The sequence below is a fragment of the Oryzias latipes genome, chromosome 5 (genome assembly GCF_002234675.1).
Source record: "Oryzias latipes chromosome 5, ASM223467v1".
NCBI lineage: Eukaryota > Metazoa > Chordata > Actinopteri > Beloniformes > Adrianichthyidae > Oryzias > Oryzias latipes.
The window spans coordinates 19,119,491-19,140,488 of NC_019863.2; the positions used below are offsets into that span (position 1 = coordinate 19,119,491).

Sequence of the window (20,998 nt, forward strand, 5' to 3'; positions counted from 1 at the left end):
AAAAGCTGATCAATAACTAACCTGTAAGTCAAATGCAGACTGCATATATAGTTATAGACACGTGGAGTAAATCCTTGTGATGAGTTATCCCTGAGGGAACTCTAAATCCCAAAAGTCCTTGCTGCCTCTTATCTTGAATGGGATGACCTATAGGAGATCGAAGGGCAAGCATGTGACAACTGACACTAGAGACAATAGATGGAGGCATCCATCTAACTGAACATGTAAAAGATGAGTTAGGCGACACTCAGACCAGGAGACGCTGCATTTAAAGCAGAGGGTGTCACGTAAAAAGAAAGTCTTTCATTTTAGTATAAAAACAGAGAATGACAAGTTAGAAAGTGGATTATTTTGAAGAAAGTTATGTGAAATAAATAATTTAAGTCCATACTTAATATCAGAAAAAAGAGTTCATTTAATTTAAATTAATTGAAGCTACTTTAAAGACCCACTCCAAAAAATGGTTTTAAATTAGTTTTCACATAAAGGAGGACGTAGATTTAAAGAAAATAAAAATAATAAGATTAAAATTGCGTCTCTGAGTATTTCTTCATTCAAATTGTAAGGAGCAGTCAGAAAAAGACTGGAAAAGCTTGTAGTCGTGACATAGAAGCCACAAGATCCCTGCTCCACTTCATTCCAATGCATCTGCTTGTAGACAAATAGATCCATGTACATCTCTGTTGCCTGAGCTGGCATCTGGCTCCAAACTGTAGTGCTGGATAGCTCCAATATTGCTTGCCATTTTTGTTGCACTAGTAATATTAAGATGGGGGTGTGAGGGACTTTTTGGTAGTAAGAGGAAGTGTGAACAGAAGGATGTCGGGAAGCAGGGGCAGGCTGACTCCGCGCCACAACTCAGAGGTGAATTTCTAATAAACTACTGCCACTCTACAGAGACTATGTCCTAGAAAACGACATAGGCTGTTTTTTGTATACATAATTGCACTTTAAAGACCACTGGGAACGCTTTCAGCATTGCTCAAAAAATAATTGGAGTGGGACTTTAACAACTGATTTGTTGGACGGACCTCTAAAAACACAACTACTGGCTCTTAACCCAATACTGGATTTCATTCATTCATTCCCTTTTGTTCCTTTTAGAGCCACTGGGCTGCTAGAGCCCATCTTGACCACTCATGGTCAAAGGCAGGGGCCAATCTGTCGCAGGGCAACAATCACACACCCATGCACACTCACATTCACACCTAGGGGCAATTTAGAGTAACAAATTAACCTTTTTGAATGGTGGGAGGAAGAAAACCCACGCGTGCACAGGGGTCCCACTGGTGGTATATTTTACATACCCCAGTCAGGACTTGAACCGGGGGCCTTCTTGCTCTGAGGCAGGAGCACTAGCCACTGCGCCACCGTGCAGCCCGATCCTGGGTTCATGGCATTGAATCTTCAAAAATTCAGTGAACAATGAGACACAGAGTTTACATGATAAATGTGCAAATAATGTAACAAATGTATTTATGAGAGGCTCATTAGAAAATGTTTGACCGTTTCAAAGATATTATGGTGTCAATAACGATGCAAGTTTAGTTGTAATTTACTAGGAAAAGTCACATAGATCAGAAGGATTTGGCACAAGTGGAGGGATTCTATGAGCACCAGAAGAAGGGGCGGGGGTTAAATTCTTTGTTTTGAAGCTACAAATTTTGTTGTCAGGCAAAAGTACAACTGACAAATTAAAAAAACTTTAATAGTGTAATTAACCTGTCATTCTTTCTTACTTCAGCAGTAAAGCTAAACAGTAATTACATAAAGATTGTGAAATGTGCACAAAATGTACCATGTTTCTAATCAACTAACTTACATGAGGAGGCCCCCACTAATTCATCTACCCATAAAGCATAGCTGTATGGTTTCCATATTTTGCTGAACTTACTGCTGCCCTCGACCGCTGCTTCGTCTTCTCCCTACAGCACTGAAGCTGCATGTAATGGTGTTTTTAATGGCCTCTGCATTTCAACACATTTACCATCTAGTTTTTTTTTTCTTTTCTTTCTCAAGCTTGACTTGTGGAACCATGCTGAGACAGGATGGAGGGCTGAGAGAAGGTGATACATAAAACCTAACAGACGACAATGAGTTTTCTATCAACTCATTCTCATGCAACACTGACACATCAAATTTTAAAGCCAGAAGGGACTCAATTTTTATTTTTTCTGAGTGGAAACCACTCAAAATGATGCGTTTAAAGGCAAAGCAAATGCATTTGTAAAAGAAAAATAATCATTTTACCCTTGGGAGAACAGACTGATGACTCACATGGTTTTATGGAGAGAGAACTCAGTGAGATGCCTGTTCACGATGTGCTACTGGTTCTCCTCTTGATTAGACTCATTCAGGGTTATTACCTGGAGAATTAAATTGTCAATAATAAATATTTTGCTTGCATCAATTCTCACTAGGGAGATGCTTTATACTCATGAGATCATATTTGTGAAGGCAGAAGACTGCTACAACTAATATATGTGAAAAAAAATTCACAAAAACAGCTAATATGTATGAAATTCTTGTAATGTTTTACCATTCCCGATTTTATATTCTCTTAATAACTATTATCTAATTTCAGATGATTTTTATTTTACGAGTTTGTTTACGTCTTTGTGCATTGAAGATGATGCAAGCACAAACATTTGCCTCTGAACGACATTGCATGGTGTGTTCATGTGAATATAGTACTATTTGAACATTGTGATTCAGAAAAATGACACAAAGAGCTACAATATATTTTTCTGGCAGAGAGAAGATTTATTTTTGGCCTAGTTAATGCTAGTAAATTATAATGCACTAGAAAATCAAATGCTGACAAATATTGGTTTGCCCCTCAGTAATTTTTTTAAAACTAAAAAAGTTCCCTGTGAAAAACTAGTTTCTCCACACTGTTTTCTTCACACTTTTTCTAACCATGCAGTCCAACAATCTGTGCTTTTTCTCTTACCTATTAAGTGAAATTCAAACTCAGCTTAACCTAAACCAAATTATTTACCTTTAACCTAAATAAGTAAAGGGATTCCTTAATGTTCTGATGGAATCTCATGTTAGGTGCAGTAAAAAGTTCTTTGTCTTGCTTTTTGAAGTAGCTGGAGGTGTGAAAGCCTTAGGGCTGCTTCTGGAGTTGCAGACCAATAGTGCAGATATTTTTTTTTTCTAATGTAGCTAGACTACTATAAGTTTATTCTACAAAGGCAGTCACATGCCTCACCTAGCAATGCTAGAATTCTTAAAAAATCTGCCTCATTAAACCAAAACTTTTTTGGACAAAAAAAAAGAAAATCCCCTGATCATTCCATTAACTGGCAAGAACAACATTGCATCCAAACACATCAACTTCAAAATGTAAATGATGTAATTGTACATAGGGGTGTCCAATTATTGCATTAATCCTGATTTCTTCTATAACTGTAATCTATTAAGTAAAGGATAATACTCGACTAGGCTTCTGTTATCAGAAATTAAATGAAAACGCAAATGGCCTGATCATGATGGACGGTTACTTCCGCAAATTCCATTCATTTCTAATAATGGACACCTTGCAGAGCATTATCAAGCTTTTACCATGGTCACTTACAAAAGAAATAAATATTGAATCAGTTATTAGTACTTTAATTTTGTTATCGTTTACATTCAAATAATTTTTCACAAAAAGCGGAGTGTGACGCATTGACATAGTAACAGATAGAGCCTGAAACGACCTAGCTCTACGAAAACAGATGAAAGTTGTATATATGCTGAACATCATAAGTGAAACAAAGCATCATTTCAGAGGGAAAGTGAACGTCTTCCAGCCTGTGTTTGTCCAGATGATGAACCAACTTCTTTCTTTGAAGCAAAATCTAAAGTTTAAATAGTTAGGTTGAATGATTTAATGAAGTTCATTGTGTCTATAAGTTCTATTAAGCACTTAAATTATTTATTTATTTTTTTTTTTTTTTTTTTCGGCCTCGGGGCGGAGGCCAAAGTCCTCCGCACCGAAGACAACAGACACCGCAGATGGATCATGGAGGCGGTGGAGATCAGAAAACGAGCCCACACTTCCATGAACCGGGATGAGGGGGCTTTCCTGCTCTCTCACACCTGGAGCAACATCCTCCAGAAAAAGACGGACATCAAGGGGCGGAGTCACTTGTCAAAGTTTGACAGGTGACTCCGCCTCAGTCACAAATCAGCTGTTTTTAAAGACGTCACACGCCACCATCTGATGACGACCCTGACGAAGGCGGAAGGCATTCCGCCGAAACATGTCGGTAGGTTTTACACAAAACAAACCCAGTGTCTGATAAAAAATAAAAAAAATAAAAAATAAAAAAATAAAAAATAAAAAATAAAAAATAAAAAATAAAAAAATAATTTAAGTGCTTAATAGTTACGTTGAATGCAACGTAACTTTATAGTGTCATTCACCTTACGTTGAATGACACTATAAAGTCCCTCTTGTTTTATCTTCTATCTTGCTGTTATGATAAACTAGAAGAAGGTACTATCTCAACATGTGTATTATGATTTTAATAAGAAGTTCATAGTGAATATTTTTGGATTAGGCAGAAAGGTATTCCCACTGTTTTTTTGTTTTTTTTTATTTGTTAAATTAGAGCACTGAAGAACCTGGACCTGATGTTTTTTTATTATTATTATTAAGTGTTCTAAAAAATACACCTTGGTTATGTAAAAGTAAGGTGTGGAATTCTGTGATAATTGCAAACTTTATAAAGCCACTTTTTAAATTGTATTTTACATTTTTAATGTTCTAAAATGTCACAAATTGAAATGGAAAATGCCTTAGGACGTTTGTCACAGCAAATATTAGGTTAGATTACAAACAGTAATAATTACTTCCAAGTCATAAGTATTTTTTTGCCCAAAAAAAATGTATTGGATGGCCACACTAACTTTAAATTATAAAAAAAAACTTCATTTTACTGGCAGTGCTTTGCCATATTTTGTGACGAGTTCAGAACAAATCAGTGATTTGAGCACCAACACTGGACTAAAACATCTGCCTCACCATCTCACAATGAATTACAAAGATTTTCACTGGAGGTGAAGATGGTGGCTTTCCCATTGACTTTATTTCTTGATAAAGATTTCTTTGGGAACTGCTGAAATAGCAAAGGTCATTCCTCAAACTGCTGATCGAGTTATAGTACAACATTGGGAAATTTTCTTAGAATGATAAAGCATCACCCTTTTAATGCCTTTTAATGCCTGAACAGAAAAGCATAATTCCTCCCTCTGCAAAAACCATTTTTGCTCCACAGTTTACAGTAGATAAGTGTTGAATCCAACAAGTTATGCTTGGCCAAGTGAGACTACAGAAATCTTTGTGCTTTCATCACTGCCAGTTGCAGAGTGACTCACACAACAAGCACATGAACGCTCTTTAATCAGTTTAATGGTCTAATGCCATGGAACATTTGATTATCCATTGTGTGCATAGTTCGACAGATATTTTTTCTTAAGTTCAAAGGTCCTCAGGAAAAAGGAGATTTTTGTTTTCACACCTTCAGCGTTACCTGATAAAAGCTGCTCTCAGTGAAGATGCTCAACAGTGTGAGTGGGGATCTTCTGATTGCTGCTCCAAGACGTTTCATTTGGCTGGAGTTGTTAGAGCCTGCGCAGCGGCCCAGTGCAGAAATTATATCCATTGAAAGATAATAGTTTTAATGCGTCAGACATGTACACCTATTTTCAAACTAGAAGTTATTCCATCTTCCTGCGCCTGGGGGAGAAAACCACTCAGGGAACATTATGGCTATTTTTATGAGCCCGCATGGGAACTGCTTTGTGCAAGACACACGTGCACACGCACTCAGACAAACACACATGCACAGTCCTGCACTCAAAGATACATTCGACTCACACACAGAGTAATGTGAAGCCCACAGCTGGGTGTAGGGTTTATAATCCAACCACTAACTGCAAATGAAGAAAGAAACACATCAGGGGCTCAGATTAGATGGAGCTGGCAGAAATGGAAAATGAAACTCTCTTTCTCCGTGTGTGGCTATCACCGTCTTCTCTTCCATGTTGTCTGTCATTTTCAGACATTATTGCCTTTCTCTCAGTGTTTGTCACATTGAGCTTACCCCCCCCCCCCCCCATCACCCCATCCACACACAGTCACATATAAACAGAGAGTTATCACTAACCTACAGAGGCCCATTACTTCTGTGATCCAAGCAGGCCTTTATATGGTATAGCTTGGTCTTAAAAATGAGCATTTACTGCTCCCTCTGATAAATCATGTAAGTGTGAGTCTATAATTCAATCTACTGCTTGCTGCTCAGAAAAACTAGTTTTATATTTCCGTGTAATGTTAGTTTATGCACTGAAAAAAGGAGGACCGAGACAGAGTCTATACAATTTCTGCAAACAACAATACATTAAAGTGGCTTGAATTAGTTGTGTGTTGGTGAAATCACGAATTTACAACTGTACTGCTACGTTCACACCGACCTCGGCAACGCAAGTTCAAGTGACCACTTCCAAAGAAAAAGTTCTATAAACGCGTATATGCGTTTTTCCAGCTCCTGCAATCAAAACTCTGGAGTTCAAGCATCACTAAACTGATTTGACGTCAGTTTTCGGGCTGCCACTAAACACTCATTGACAATTAAACCAGTGGGACCCGGATTTGGTTGTGACGTAGAGGTAGCGTTCTTTTTAATTAACGGAAGTGCTAACTAAATCATGAAAATAAATCACGAAGGAGAAATTAATAATTGTGGTTTGTGGCCGGCCAGGAGTATATGACACCAAGTTTTTCATTTATCGGAATAGAGCTGTGAAAGAAAATAGCACAATTTGCACCGCTTTAACATTTTGCATCAAGCCTCTTCCATCTCTGAGTTTATACGCTAGTATCATGTAGCGACTGTCCAGCATGAACACCATATGCTAAAGGTGCGTTCAAGAATGTGCATCACATGCCCAGAGTGTACATAGCATAGGGTAAATCCTCATTCAACACAGCTTGACCTACTTTTTAGATTTTGTGAGAGCCACTTCACAATGGTGGCAATCATCTGTGACGAAAACAAACCTGAAGAAACATTTTAAAGAACAATCTTTATGCAGTCTGTGATCTGATCTGAAATTTTCTTTTTACATTTTTAGACAAACATTTACTCCAATGAATCTTAAGTAATCAGCTCAGAAATGGCTCACAGAAAAATCTAATTGTAATGAGATAACTGTATAGCATTATTTGACAAAATACTTAAAAAGAAACGCCTTTCTTCTAATTGCTTTTTCATGGGATCGTGTCTCCTTTTCAATAAGCCAACAAACATTTGTCACATTTCACTTCTTTTTTTATTCTCCAGGCTCTCTTTCGCACAAACTTTTCTCATGCCTTCCTCACCTTCAGATCCAAAACTTTTCTGCGGTCAGCACCATCGTCTGGTCTCCAAGTCTTTCATCCCACTTAAATGCAGACTCGTCAGAGCTGTGCCCTTTTGTTCTGAGGGTCCTACTGCTTAAGACTTTCACAGCATGTCAAAGACTGGTATACACTTTCAGTCGTTGCCAAGCTTGTAACAATGCCTATATTTTTCATCCAAAGATCTCCCCTTATTAAAATAAATAGAATAACAGCATAAACGTGCTAAGCTTCATCAGTGGATGCCTTTTCTGTCTTATCTTAGTCGTTTATTTCTTTCAGCACATCTCTTTAAACTCTAAAACATCTCTATCACACTGCTTTCAGAATAGATTATTTTTCATTTTTTTTCTTTCTTTCTTTCTTCTTACAACTTTAAGGTGGGTGTTATGTGTGGATATGAATTCTACCAGCCATGCATTTACAGCCCTTGTTCCCCCTCATTCCTTATGTCTTTCACTTACCAGCCCACCCTTCTCCTTCCTTCTTCGTGTTTCTCTTATCTCCTGATTCCATTTATACATTTGTCACAAACAGCTCTATCTGCTTCAGTCGAGGCCACAAAGGGATTTTACCTGTCAGGTAATCCATCTATCTTCATCTTGCCATCAATCTCTGAATGCTGCTATCATGGCTTCTCTGAGAAACAGTCTGACAGCTTCACGCAGCTCAGATTCATATTTCAGCTCAGCTTTATTACAGAATTTGTCACCTATTACAATGAAAAGCAGTAACTTCAAGCTTTACCGACTGGGTGCAGTTTGTAAAACAAAAAACTACACTTAAGTACTTTATCTAGTCAAAGACTCAGCCCATTCCATTTTAGACAGGTTTTAAAAAATGAACACTAATTTCTATTTACTTTTAGAATAAACATTTTAAAATCAGAAATATATTTGGTTTATGAAGGTTTCTTTTTATTTTAATACAAAAGAGCTTTAGAGCAGAGAGAGGACTAAAAAGCAACTTTCACACTTTCCGCTCATTTGCTTAAGAATATGAAGACACTGGCATGGTGTCTGTCACCCTGCCAATTTTTCTGTCATCACCTTTCTGCCATTTGTCATTTGTTCTACCCTCCTTCAGTGCTCTCTGTCCACCCACATTTCACAAATGCAATCAACTCGCCTGCAGAAAAGGACCCTCAAATCATCACTAGTGACCAAAAAAGCGAACAGGATATTTAACCTCAACAGTATGACTAGCTACTTGACAAACATACATACACATTTCAGAGTTTGCAGCTACGGCAAAGTGTAAGTATGAGGCCCTTAATGATGGCAGTTTTAGCGAGTCATGATGTGTGTATGTGCATGTTTGTAGCATACATTTATTTCTGTTTCAAAGCTCAATTTTTGATTAGTACTGATTTGTTTTGAGCCTCTCAAAGAAAAGAAATGAAGCAGAAGGACCGTTAAAGACGCACAGAAAACGTCTGAGTGCAGCTGGAGATGTTTGCTGTGGTTCAAACATACTTCCTGTCATGCTGTCAAATGAAAGGCAATAGAAGAAAAACAAAGTGACAGAAAGTGAGAAGTAAATTTAGGACAAATATGATTCAGAAGGGATGAACTTGTGAGTATGAAAGTTTATGGAGATGCAGAGGAATGGAATGAAAAAAAAATACTAAGCGAGCGACGCAAACACAGTTGGGGTCCTGATGTTGACAGTTAGGGCAAATTATGATAGAAACAACAACACACACAAACTCACATTTGCACTGACATCTGACACTAATGTGGCACTCAGATACTTTTTCTGGTCTTTTCCCCTAAAATTTGATATCTGCACACCAATAACGAGATCATGTTCATTATCACAACCTTTGCCAACACCAAATTTACGAGTATCGACTGTTTTTACCTTATTCATGGATAAAAACAAAATATTACCGGTAGATAAACTTGCATAACCCATTGTCCTTGCACCATTTGGGAAATAGTTGTGTGCATAGGTGCCTATTCAGAAAAACTGGGACAGTGAGCTGTTATTTACAACTATCAGAGACCGATTACTAATGACTGTCAGAAAAAGTTACATTCTTCAAATTGTAAAAACTTGCTGTTTGAAAAATAATAAGATACATTTTTACCATTCCATGGCCCACAGGGCAAAACAGGTGCAAACGTATCCTAGTTTCCAAACCATTTGTCTAAATCCTAAGAGGGCAACTTTTTCTGGCAACACCAACTATTGACCTTGAGTTGGAAAAGCAGTTGCTCATGTAAAAGATCACCTCCATTGTTGCTAAAGTGCTTACTTTGTCTGTTACACCTGATAGGGCTTGATTCTACCACTGAACACAGTAGCAAAGCAAACAAGAGGCAGAGGTCTCCTTTACGTTTTTCAGGGTGTTAAGAATATTTAAAGAAAGTAAAGGAGGGGAACTTTACTACTCACTGTTCACATTCCAGCTGACTCTCACCCAATTTAGACTATAAATGCCCTGAAATTGATCTTTTTAAAAACTGCACCAACCACTTATACACAAGACACATGTGTTTTTATCTTTTCAAATGTGTTTGCATTTTTTCTCTCATTGGAACAAAGAACACTGTATGTGCTGGTCTGTTTCAAAATTGCATAAGACCTAACCAAGAGTGGTACTGCACATATGCATGCAAGTGTAGATGCAGAGACAGAATTATGTTGTTTATGGAAAACAAGACACTTTTTTAAAAGATAGGTCCTTGAATTATATGTTATGGGCCCATGCAAAACTAGTGGGAAAATGTTTTTGAGTTGAATCTTGTGTTAGCATAGTGTTCAGACTGTATTTTCAACAAGCACATTAAAAATTAATACATCAGTTTTACATACCAGCTCAGCTTAGGTGAGTACATAAAAGTGTGTAAAAAATAAAAGTCATATGAAGAATTTTTTTATACACATCAAGGAACGTTTACAAGAACCCCTAAGGCATCACACAGTCTAAGTTTTCTATCCCTGAAATTGTATTTTTGAGACAGAGAAAAAACAAAAAGTAATCCTCAGAGTTGACAGTAAAGAAAACAGTCTTTTAGTAAATTTGCTCGATTGTTTCCTTTTCCTGGTCACTTTCTGGTTCTGTCTTGTCTCTAAAATGTACTACTGCCAATAAGCCCCCCTCAAAAATATTTAATTCAACTGTAACTATGAGACTTTCTCAGGTTTTCTTGCCTTGCAAATTTTCATAACTTTGTTGTTTGCTGTTCTCCATTTGTAGAAAAAAAAATATTCCCTGCAAACAGTTGTGCATCTGTAAGTTTCATGTCAATGTGAAGATGTCAACCAATAAGGATAGTAATGGTTTTCAAAGTAGTCATTTTACAGACATTTCTCTTATTTTTTTGTTTTTTTGTTTTATGGAATAACAATTAAAGCTGTTGAACAGTTCTCTGATTCCCTTTTGCCAAATGTTTCTGCAGCCTTCAATAATTTTGAGAAGTAAATTCTCAGTAAATATATAGTTTATGAACTTGGGATCCCTGGCAGGTTTTAAAAAGGTTTCAAAGCCTTCCCTCTGGAAAAACATTTATAGTATAAAGTTTCCTGGCAAGAAGAGAAATAGTGATCTCACTGTCTCTTCAATGGTGTTCCACTGGATGCCTCATACCTTATTTGCTTATGGTTTTTTTCTTACCTACAATATTGCCCTTGAGACACTGAGGTCAATGGATTTCTTTGCAACATAACCATAACATCACCTTCCAACCTGAACACCCATCCATGTCTACAGGTTTCTCTGCTCATTGTGCTCTACCAAAGAATACTGTAATCCCTGCAGCATGAGGCAAAAGGTTACGAGCCAAATGTTTCTGTTCCGTGATGTCACATAAGTGGAATGAGCTGTCCCACTCTAAAGCTGCTTCACCTCTGGCTTACTCCAAAAGATCCCAAAAATGGAACAAGGACCTCTACTGTAACTTTCAATTCACCTAATAATAATAAAAATTAAAGAAGTTCTCCTAACATTTTTAGAGGCTAAGACATTGGTGCTGCAGCACTTGACTACAAATGTGTTACCGTCACTACGGGTTTGCTTGTCATTTACCCTAATTTGTAAGTCCTTTTGAATAAAAACATTGGCTAAATTCCTGAATGTGCAAATGCAGAAATGTCCCTCATTTGTTTAAGTTCTTTTTTTCTCCTTCTCTGACATCCTCTAAATCCTTATCCTTGTGTTGTTCCCTTTAAGCTCTTTATCAAGACTCCTCAGTCTATCTTCTCCACTCTCGCTCTGTCTGCCTTGCTCTGATCATCGTTCACATTTCAGACTGTGGACACGTTGGTGGGAGCTAAAAACATCAATTTGCTTTGATGTTTCCTGTTTCCTGCTTGTTTGAGTTTGTCCCGCTCAGCAGGGAGTTTAAGAAAGACTCATGACGAGATATCAAAAATAGAAAAAGCCAAAAGGCCCCATTTTTTTTCCTGGTAATTTGATGGTTTTTGAAATCTTGACAAGAAGATGGATGCGCTGCAAAAGTGTGTGTCTGAAAAATGAAAGGTATTTTTGTGTTCTGTCATTCAAGCAGAGCACCAGATTATGACTTAAAAAGAAAACCCTGAGAAACAAGAATGAATGCAGACAAACTAAACATTTCTGATGCTGTTTGTATTTCACCCTCAATCATCCATCTCTCAATGGATTTGTGGGCCTATAAATCCCTCCCTCACATCTTTTCCTGCATCAATCAACAAGCTATCTATCCAACACAGTCTTGCGAATGTATGCCTAATACATCTGTCCATCCATAAGTTTTTTTGACCAACTCAAACATGCATCCATCCCTAAACCATTTAATCTATCCATCGACCTTAAAAGATAAAAGGAAAATTGCATTAGACAAAATATAAGTCATGAATTCATCGCATACCTGCCACTCCAGACTGATTTTCTACACATTTTATGAGCAGTGACTTGATCAGAACACAATTTTAACATATTTTGTGCCTTTTGATGCAAAATTTCATTTTGTTATAAGCTTAGACTAAAAACACGGGGCAGTGAGATCTTAAAATGCATTTTTGCATGGGATGCATCAGAGAAAATATGCAGCTTGCTTGATTATCTTTTAAAAAGTGTATCAGTACATTTATAAACTACAAAGATCACGAGATTAAGGTTTTAGATGATAAGAAATTGAATAATATTATCCATTCTGAAAAGTTTGTCAGGGATGTGGATTACAGTTTCAATGCATCGATGATGCAGATGATTTCAAGCCATATCTGGAATGGTTAACCTGGAGATTTGTGGGCTGGCAGCACTATGAACTACATCACTACTATGGAAATGAGAGACTGAGTGAAAGAAATGAAGAGAGAGCTGTGGAGCCAATTTAATTTTGTTGGAAGTACAAGCTGTCAAGTGTGGGTTATGCTCTATGACAACCGTATCACCCACATCGATATTATGGAGGTGAAGCGAGAAAAGGATTATGTGTTGGCAGTGTCTGTAATGGAGGGAAAGAGACAAATGCAAAAGGCATTTTTTTCTTCTAAATACATTTCCACAGACAGCATAACGTGGGGTTATTAGTTATGAAGCAGGAGTCCAAATCAAAAGGGTTTGGTTAAAGCCAGATGTTTTTAACTACTGTAGTCATTTTTTTGCTTTGTTTTTTATTTTTGGGCAGCAGTGGTTGAGCAGGTTGTCCAATGATCCAAGGGTCGGCGGTTCAACCCCCCCTCCCCCGTCAACTGTCGTTGTGTCCTTCACCCTCTCTACCTCCAGTGTTGTTCCACTGGTGTGTGAATGTGTATGAATGATCCCGGTGATGGTCAGAGGGGCCGTAGGCGCGAACTGAAAGCCACGCCTGTCAATCTGCCCCAAGGCAGCTGTGGCTACAACAGTAGCTTACCATCACCAGGTATGATTGAATGAATAATGGACACATTGCAAGCGCTTTGAGCATCTGGAAAAGCACAGATAATTCTAATCCATTATTATTGTTTTATTTCATGCCACTTCCAATATTTTTTTGGGGTTTTTATTCTTCTTCATTCCTTTTTTTCTGTTCATTTGTCTTTGGCTCCAATGATATAAGCTACAAAGTTACATCTCACAAAGACTACCTTTATTAAGGATAACCAGTAAAATAAATTAAAGTTCAACGAAGAGAACTTTAGAATTTAAATGCCAAGATACATTTTTAAACATGTAGACTACTCTTGGTTTTAAATATATATTTATGGCATCCCATTTCAAAGATATTCATATTAGATACCAATTAATATTATTTTCTCTTTTGTTCTGAGAGTAGCACAAGTGTCTGTCATTTGAACTAGTGTGCAAATTCACTTACCAGACTTGATGCTGCTGCTTTTATTCTGATTTCATGTGAACAACCTCCCTCTTTGTATCTGATTGTAATTGCTTGTGGGAACTCTTGTTTCATAAACCTTTCTCTGAAAGGATACAGACAACAGTCTATGAAACTCTTTGTGACCTTGTTAGAGAGTCGTATGTCTATAGAGGTTGACAAAAAAACAATGGATCGTTTAAGGAAGCTTAAAAGGATGATACACGCTTCTATTGAATCCAACCCATTTTACCATGTATTTCTTGTATAAAGTGGTTAGTATTGCACTTTTTTTTAGACTGACTAGAAAGTTTATTAGACAGAAAATTTTCATTTTTGCATTTGTTTCTCCTTTTAAATCGCTGTCAATCAAACTATCGCAAAAACACTCTGAATTAATAAGCCGTTGTGATGTCAGAATGGGGTACTCAGCTCAGCACCAATGGCCACGCCCATGCAGAGGAGATTTTGAGAACAGAGGCTTGAGATGAAATGTGGCTTTTTAAGACATTTAAGTTGGAAATTTCGGTTAAAAACTTCATAATCATAATTAAAAACACCACTGAAAATGTTTATACTAAAAAATAAATAAAAATGTCATAAGAGGGCTTTAAGAAAAATGTATATATTTGGATTCTGTTCTGACCCAAAATAAAATGAAACTACGGTAATCTAAATGTGACCATATCTGTAGGTGACCTGGGTTGCTCCACAGTCAATATCCTGGCTCATCCACAAAAGGAAAATAAGCAGCCAACAACAACATCTTGATAGCAACCAGTGCCAGGGGCATTTAGTTTGCAGAAAGTAAAGCCTATATTTAAGTACATATGTAAAGCTGTCATTTTACGGTTTTATTTGTCCCTTTTTTTCCTGTAATCTCACCCGCTGACTAGCTTTGACATAAAATAATCAAAAAGGGAGGATAGGAACTTTAGCTAAGCAAATAAACTAGTTTATCTCCAAATTGAGTTTTTTGCATGTACATATTATTCTCTATATTCTATATAAAACATGTAAAATGTTAAGCACAATGTATAATTTGAGGGTTTTTGTAATGACTAGAATATATTTTAGCATAAAACTGACTTTCAAAGACTTAAGTAAGCAAATAAAGAACTAAAAAACTTTTAAAGTACCTGTAATCATTTCAACAATATTTAAACAGAGTGCATAAATGCAGTTGTGATGTGTCTGATAATATTTTTTTACATATTTACATCTTTTGACTGTACCGATGCTGTATTTGATGAAGGATTTTATTATTATAGTCACCTGCACAGTATCAGGCACTTAGAAATTCCACAGTCAAAGAGCTAAGAACAAAAGACAAGGATGCTGACAAATAATTTGTTCCTGTCCGTCTTTATCAGATCTGCAGCTGTCAGGGCAGCAAGCAGTTCATCACTTGTCTCTAATGAGGAGGGCTCATAAGGCCGTGATGGCTATCAGGTCTGACAACCCCCACCCAGAGCCAGTAGATGAGACAGATGACTGACGTGATGACATGCACGGAGAGCGTTAGATGGACCGGCGGTCCAGCTGTCGTTTCCGACATTCAAAGCAACATCTCAGTGCGGTGAGGGAGACTGCAGCTGACAGATCTCCTTCAGCATCGCTGACAGATATCGGAGATAATGATGTGATAATGTTGATCTATGATAGTTGTAAATGATATAACAACGTTTTTAAAAAAGTTTGATTGAGGCATGTCAGGTGTAGAAGAAGCATACAGTCTTGTGAAGTAAACATTTTACCCTTCTTTTTATATAAGCCTTTATGGATGGTGATGCAGCAGGAAAAGCTTTTGTTCCCTTACGAAGTCTTTCTATTAACAGAAATTTAGCCTCAAATAAAAAAAACAACAGAGCTTGTTTGTAGTGGGGCCCAAAAGAAACCTCTTTTTCTGAGAAGTATATAACCTAGTTTTGAAATGTTTATTTAAACTGGCAAAACATTTTAAAACCGTTTTAAAAAAAAGGTTTCATGGCACTAAAATTTGGTGGTGGAGGGGTAATGATGTGGGGTTTACGCTACAACAGGACTTACAGATGAACCCCTGTTTAATAAAATCTATCAGTTAAAAACAGTAAAATATTTAAAATATGTAATAAATCCATAAAATGTTCAGAAATAAAAATCTACTAGAATATAAAAACATAATTTCAAAAATAAAATTCAATATTTGGCTATTTTCAACTATTTAAACAATTTGGGAAGCATAGACAAGTATGGTTTTTTTGTGGTGCAGAACAAAAAAATAAAACTAAAAGAAAGTGCTTTTATTTTTTTTTACTTTTTTATTTCCAAATACAATTGCATATTTTTCAGCTTGGGCCTTCAAGTTGGTTCTGATCAAAAGCACTTTTGTTATTTCACTGTTATAGACCTATTTTTCTTTTTAGACTACAACAATGATGCCCTCAAACAATTATTAAACAGAAGTGACCCCAGTCACCTTTAATTACAATGACGTTGCCTTTCTAGACTGCTTATGTCACCCAGACAAAGCAGCTCATTTTATTCCCTGCATGGGTATATATTTAAATTTAAGCCATGACTAAGGTATTGACAGATTCATAAAGTTTGACTAAGAACTATAACAGACAAAGAAAGAAAGTGTCGGGTGGAGAACACTTGTGTTTGAAGGTGTGAGACACTTAGAAAGAACAAAAGTACTTAAAAGAATTACATGGATTAATAGCTTGTGTAGAATGTGATAAAAAGAAATGTGTTCCAGCTGGTTTCATGTCATACAACTCAGTCTGCCAAGGCACACGGTATAAAGAATTGGGTTCCAAATGCAAAAAGGTGACTTTTTCAGCAGCTTTGATGCTATAATCTAGAAATTAATTGTGGGAGTACTGGGCCCCCGTTTGCAAGGCAAATGTCCAAGCTGAGCCACAACTGCTGTCTTTAGAGAAAAAGCGTAGGCTTCTCCTTGCCTTTGTAGTTTCTGGTGGTGGATGATGAAATCAGTACCTTCACTTCAAAGACGTGTTCGGTCAATAAATAAAATGCTGTCTTTGATTTGATTTGATTTGATTTGTCTTAATACTTATTAGGCAAAAGCTTCCTGAAATCCAAATTTGAAATGCATAATCTCACCTTTGAGAAAACAGTCTAAAGCATTTCAACTTTATCCAAAAAAACTTTAGATGACACACAAAAGCTTCAAAGTTTTTCACTTTTCTTTGCACTGGATTTTCCACACCAGGTCGTACTGGATAATAAGGCATAATAATAAGGTCATCAAACGGTCTAATTTTAAACATATGTCATATATAAGGTGCAATGAGCTATAAAGCATATTAATCAAGACAAAAGAGTCTGTCAGTCAGTCAGACTTTACAACTGAACTGTGTTCACAGTAATTCTAGAACTTGTTTGTAACACGCTACACCTTAGCCACGTTAGCTTCTTCACTATACCCGTTCCTTATAGTGCAGAATATCCAATGCTTATGTATCTCATTACATAAGTATATAAATACTTATGTATATATATCCTGAACTTGAGAGCAATGCTACTCTGGTGTACAAACCCTCTTTGAAAATGGAAGCGAAAGACTATACTTGTAAAATCTTACCAGTTGGCAGGGCAGGGTCCAAGGTGGTTTTTTCCCAGGAGTTCACTTGCTCCCAAGTAAATCCATTGGTTCCCAGAGACACGCTGTACCCACAGCTGCTATACGACTCCTCAAATGTACAGCCACCTAACAGAAAAAAAGAATGACGGTTCAGAATGTTGATGTGGCAGATGACAAAAGGTCGAGTGTTGTGGAGAATGAGAATATAAAGAATACAAAACTGGTTTATCAATGTCTACCTTTCTGCTTTCCCTTTGTATGAAAAGCTAAAACTGTAAAATTTCCAAGCCAAATGTTCATCGTTTGTCTACAACTATAATAACCTGTTCCTGTAATTAAAAAAAAAAAAAAACAGTCGGAAAACATCACAATTTAGGAGATTCAGCAATTACAGGTCTTCATTTTCACCACATCAAATGCACAATGACAATTTAATCACTACATTTTGGATTTGGCAATTTTAAAAGCACACATTTTTAAAAGTAGACCAAAAGACATAAGAAAGACGGGAACAAAAAAGGACAGTGGTATTGACAGAAAGCACAAGGCCATTTTGTTTTTCCAAGTGGCCAGAATTTTTTATAAACCAAAAAACTGGTGTGAGCCTCAGTTCTCCAAACTCAGTTCTCCCAAAATCTCTCTAGTTTTAATATTTGTGGCGTGTTTTTATGTAGGCACTACTGTGACACTGCTTTATCTGTTCATGAGTTTATGTCGATTAGTGTTAAAAAACAGCAGTATAATAGGAAGTACACAAAAACCATTTCTTCGAGAAAGACCATTGTAAAAAGTTCAATATTTCATTGGCATAAATGAATCGTGTTTCCAGTGTTTAATCAAATGTTCCACTTATAAACCACAGCAGAAAACAATCTTAAAACCTTTATGAAATATGTTTTAAAACATTATCTTTAAACACTTCAATTATGTTTGAATTCCTGTTGGAAAAAAAAAGTACATTTAGAAGCTGCTTTGGTAATAATAACAGTATAATTCTAATTAAGCTCTCAGCAGGATGTGAAAGAGCTGCTTTAAGACAGACGCTGCAAGTTTATCAGAAGAAGAAAAAGAGCAGAGAGGGGCTCTGAAGAAAAGAGTAAGTGAAAGAGAAAGCTCTTTCGAATGAAAGAGTGTGAGTGGGGGCTGGAAGAAGAGGAAGCTCTATGTGTCAACATGATTAAGTCACAGTGTCTCATCATTATTTCATGGCCCAGCTAAGACATTTTCCACTACATTAGCTTTTCTGCTAGCCTTGAGCACTGCCCACACACATTCACACTCACAAACACACTAATTAGACATATGCTTCAACACACAACCATTTTAATTTGTTTTGAAGCATATGAAATTGGGAATTATGATTGTTTTATTCATAAAAATCACTTAATGTCTATTCTCTTCTGGTCGCTCTGTGTTTACGTCATTTTCGAATAGGATCTATCAGAACTGACTCATTAATACACAAAAATAAATAACTTCTTTCTCAATTAAAGACCGAAGACTGAAAAATTAAGCAAATACTTCAACGATTTCATGAATTAATTTATGATATTAAATTGTCCGATGGGAATCTGAGTGAGCTTGTGTCTACTCATGTGGCCCTGAGACAATCAAAACAGCTGTAAGATTTTTTCTAGCAAGGACTTTTTTTTAAGAACACACTGTAAAAAATAAGAGATTCATTCGTTTAGTTTGTTAGTTGTTAGTTACAGATAGTTGTTTTTGTTGGCCAACAGGTCTGATAGTGTGCAGACATTAGCATTAGCTTGCTGCAAGGCGAAGATGGATGTATTAAAACACCAGAGGGCCCCATGCACAAGAGATGATAGTACTTATTAAAGTAAACAATTACACTTTAAGAAAACAGAAAATGGGTAGAATAAAATAAATGGAGGAGCTATAGTTTTACAGAAAACAGCACTTCTAAACAGTTGAGTTTGGAGATTTCACTTAAAAACAAGAAGGGAATCAATGTTTCAGATGCCTGATGGTAGTGAGTTCCAAAGTAGAGAAAAAGAGCAACAGAAAGCTCTGCCCTCTGGCACTGGCACGGGCAGAGGGCACAGTGAAGCAGATGGAGGAGGAAAATCTGAGTGGGTTGAAGGTGCGATATGAAGGAGGTCACAAAATTATGGAAGGAAGAGGTGGTGAATGATGCTTTGGCGCAATTTTAATGAGGAAGGTCTACCTTACTCCCTGGTAATTTTGGTTATTTCGTTACTCACTCCAGATGCGTTTGATCAATCACGCCTTCACTCTAAACCAACAGCTGAATTCCCTGCCTTATCTTCGCAGCCAATCTCAACCTTATTTTTTGGTTTTAAATTCATGATCTCTCTAATACATAATATATGGTTTTGCCAACCCTCCTCACCCCCCGTCGTCCACCTGGACCAATGCTTTTGTCATGGACTGGCCCTCAACCACCATCAGTGTCTGGGCTCTGGGGTTTATTTATTTGTGGTCAGAGCTTATCCCAGCAGCATCAGTCCAGAACCTAACCGCCAAAGACTATGGACTCATTTAGTGCACGTCTTTTGTATCACAAATCTATTTTATTCTTAAGATCTCTTCTTATTGAAATGGCCTTAAAAATGCAAAGTGGCTTATGTCTACTGCCCTGTTTTGAATAAAATACGAATGTGAAAGCGAAGAAAACATGCCTTTCAGAGGAAAACCTGGAAGATATTGTTGGAATGCACATAGAAGCAGAGGAAATTCAGCATATATGTAACAGAGACCACGTCAGGTTCTCTTGAGGGAAATGGCCACAGTGAGCGCAGTATTCAATGATTGATGTTTCCACTTCTCACCTTGTTTTTGGTGATGAATAAAAAAACAACTGCAATGGTAATCTTGGCAAGAGCTTCTTACTACATAGTGCCCAAAATATGTGATGTAGCTTTGATTATTCTGCTTCAAGCAGCATTTACTTCAACTGGGAAATGAAATGAAAAAGAAATCTCCCATTCTCTGTCAGTTTTCTTGTTGAAAAACAACCTCAAGCAAAAGGGGAAACTGGTAAAACACATTTTTCTTTAGGATATGAAAATAACAGTAATAAATTAATCAATTCTGAGATAATTAGCGTTTATTGCCCCCTCGTTGTTCGGGAGTCTCATTAGAAATGAAAAGAAATCAAAGTGATCTCAGAAGAACTGAGCTATAAACAGGCAAGGGGTGGGGGGCTGTGGGGGATCTATCAATATTCAGTATCAGATGTGCAATTTTAACAGCGCCATCAGGGGATAAGCACGAGAAGTGACTCACAGCGGTAGGCAAGTGTATTTGTGTGAGTGTGCAAAAAGGAGTCTCAGCGCCCCTGATCTAGTTTTCAGATTCAGAACAACACGTTCATTTTTCTGCATGCAAACATGATTACAGACATATTCTGTGTCACAAAATAGATCTCATTAATGAAACCACAACACAGCTTCTCCATGGGATGCAAGTTTTTTTGAACCTCTGTGTGCTAGTGAAAAAATATGCAGACAAGTGTGATGGGACAGAAAAGAAGTCTTACTCAAATATGCCTCTTCAACTTTTATGCATATTTGCTGCTTGTCTCTACACTAATAAAACTAATTGAACTTTAAAAAATAACCTCTTTAAATTCAAATAAACCTTGGGATTTATGTCACAGTTTTCTGCACCCTTGGATTTACAGACACTAAGAGTGTATCAAAACCTTGATTGTATTGTTTTTTTTAAACGGACAAATTTGTTTCTACG

The 20,998-nt window shown here is 36.9% G+C and overlaps 1 protein-coding gene across 8 annotated transcripts in view; it reads right to left on the reverse strand.

The window, feature by feature from the left end:
• The window catches only part of LOC101158188 (receptor-type tyrosine-protein phosphatase T), a 313,387-nt gene that overhangs the window by 254,653 nt on the left and 37,736 nt on the right, over positions 1 to 20,998 (reverse strand). For all 8 annotated transcript variants that reach the window (XM_020703319.2, XM_020703318.2, XM_020703317.2 and 5 more), the window contains exon 2: positions 17,267 to 17,392. In XM_020703319.2, the coding sequence (XP_020558978.1) occupies positions 17,267 to 17,392 (126 nt within the window). The remainder of the gene's footprint in view (positions 1 to 17,266; positions 17,393 to 20,998) is intronic.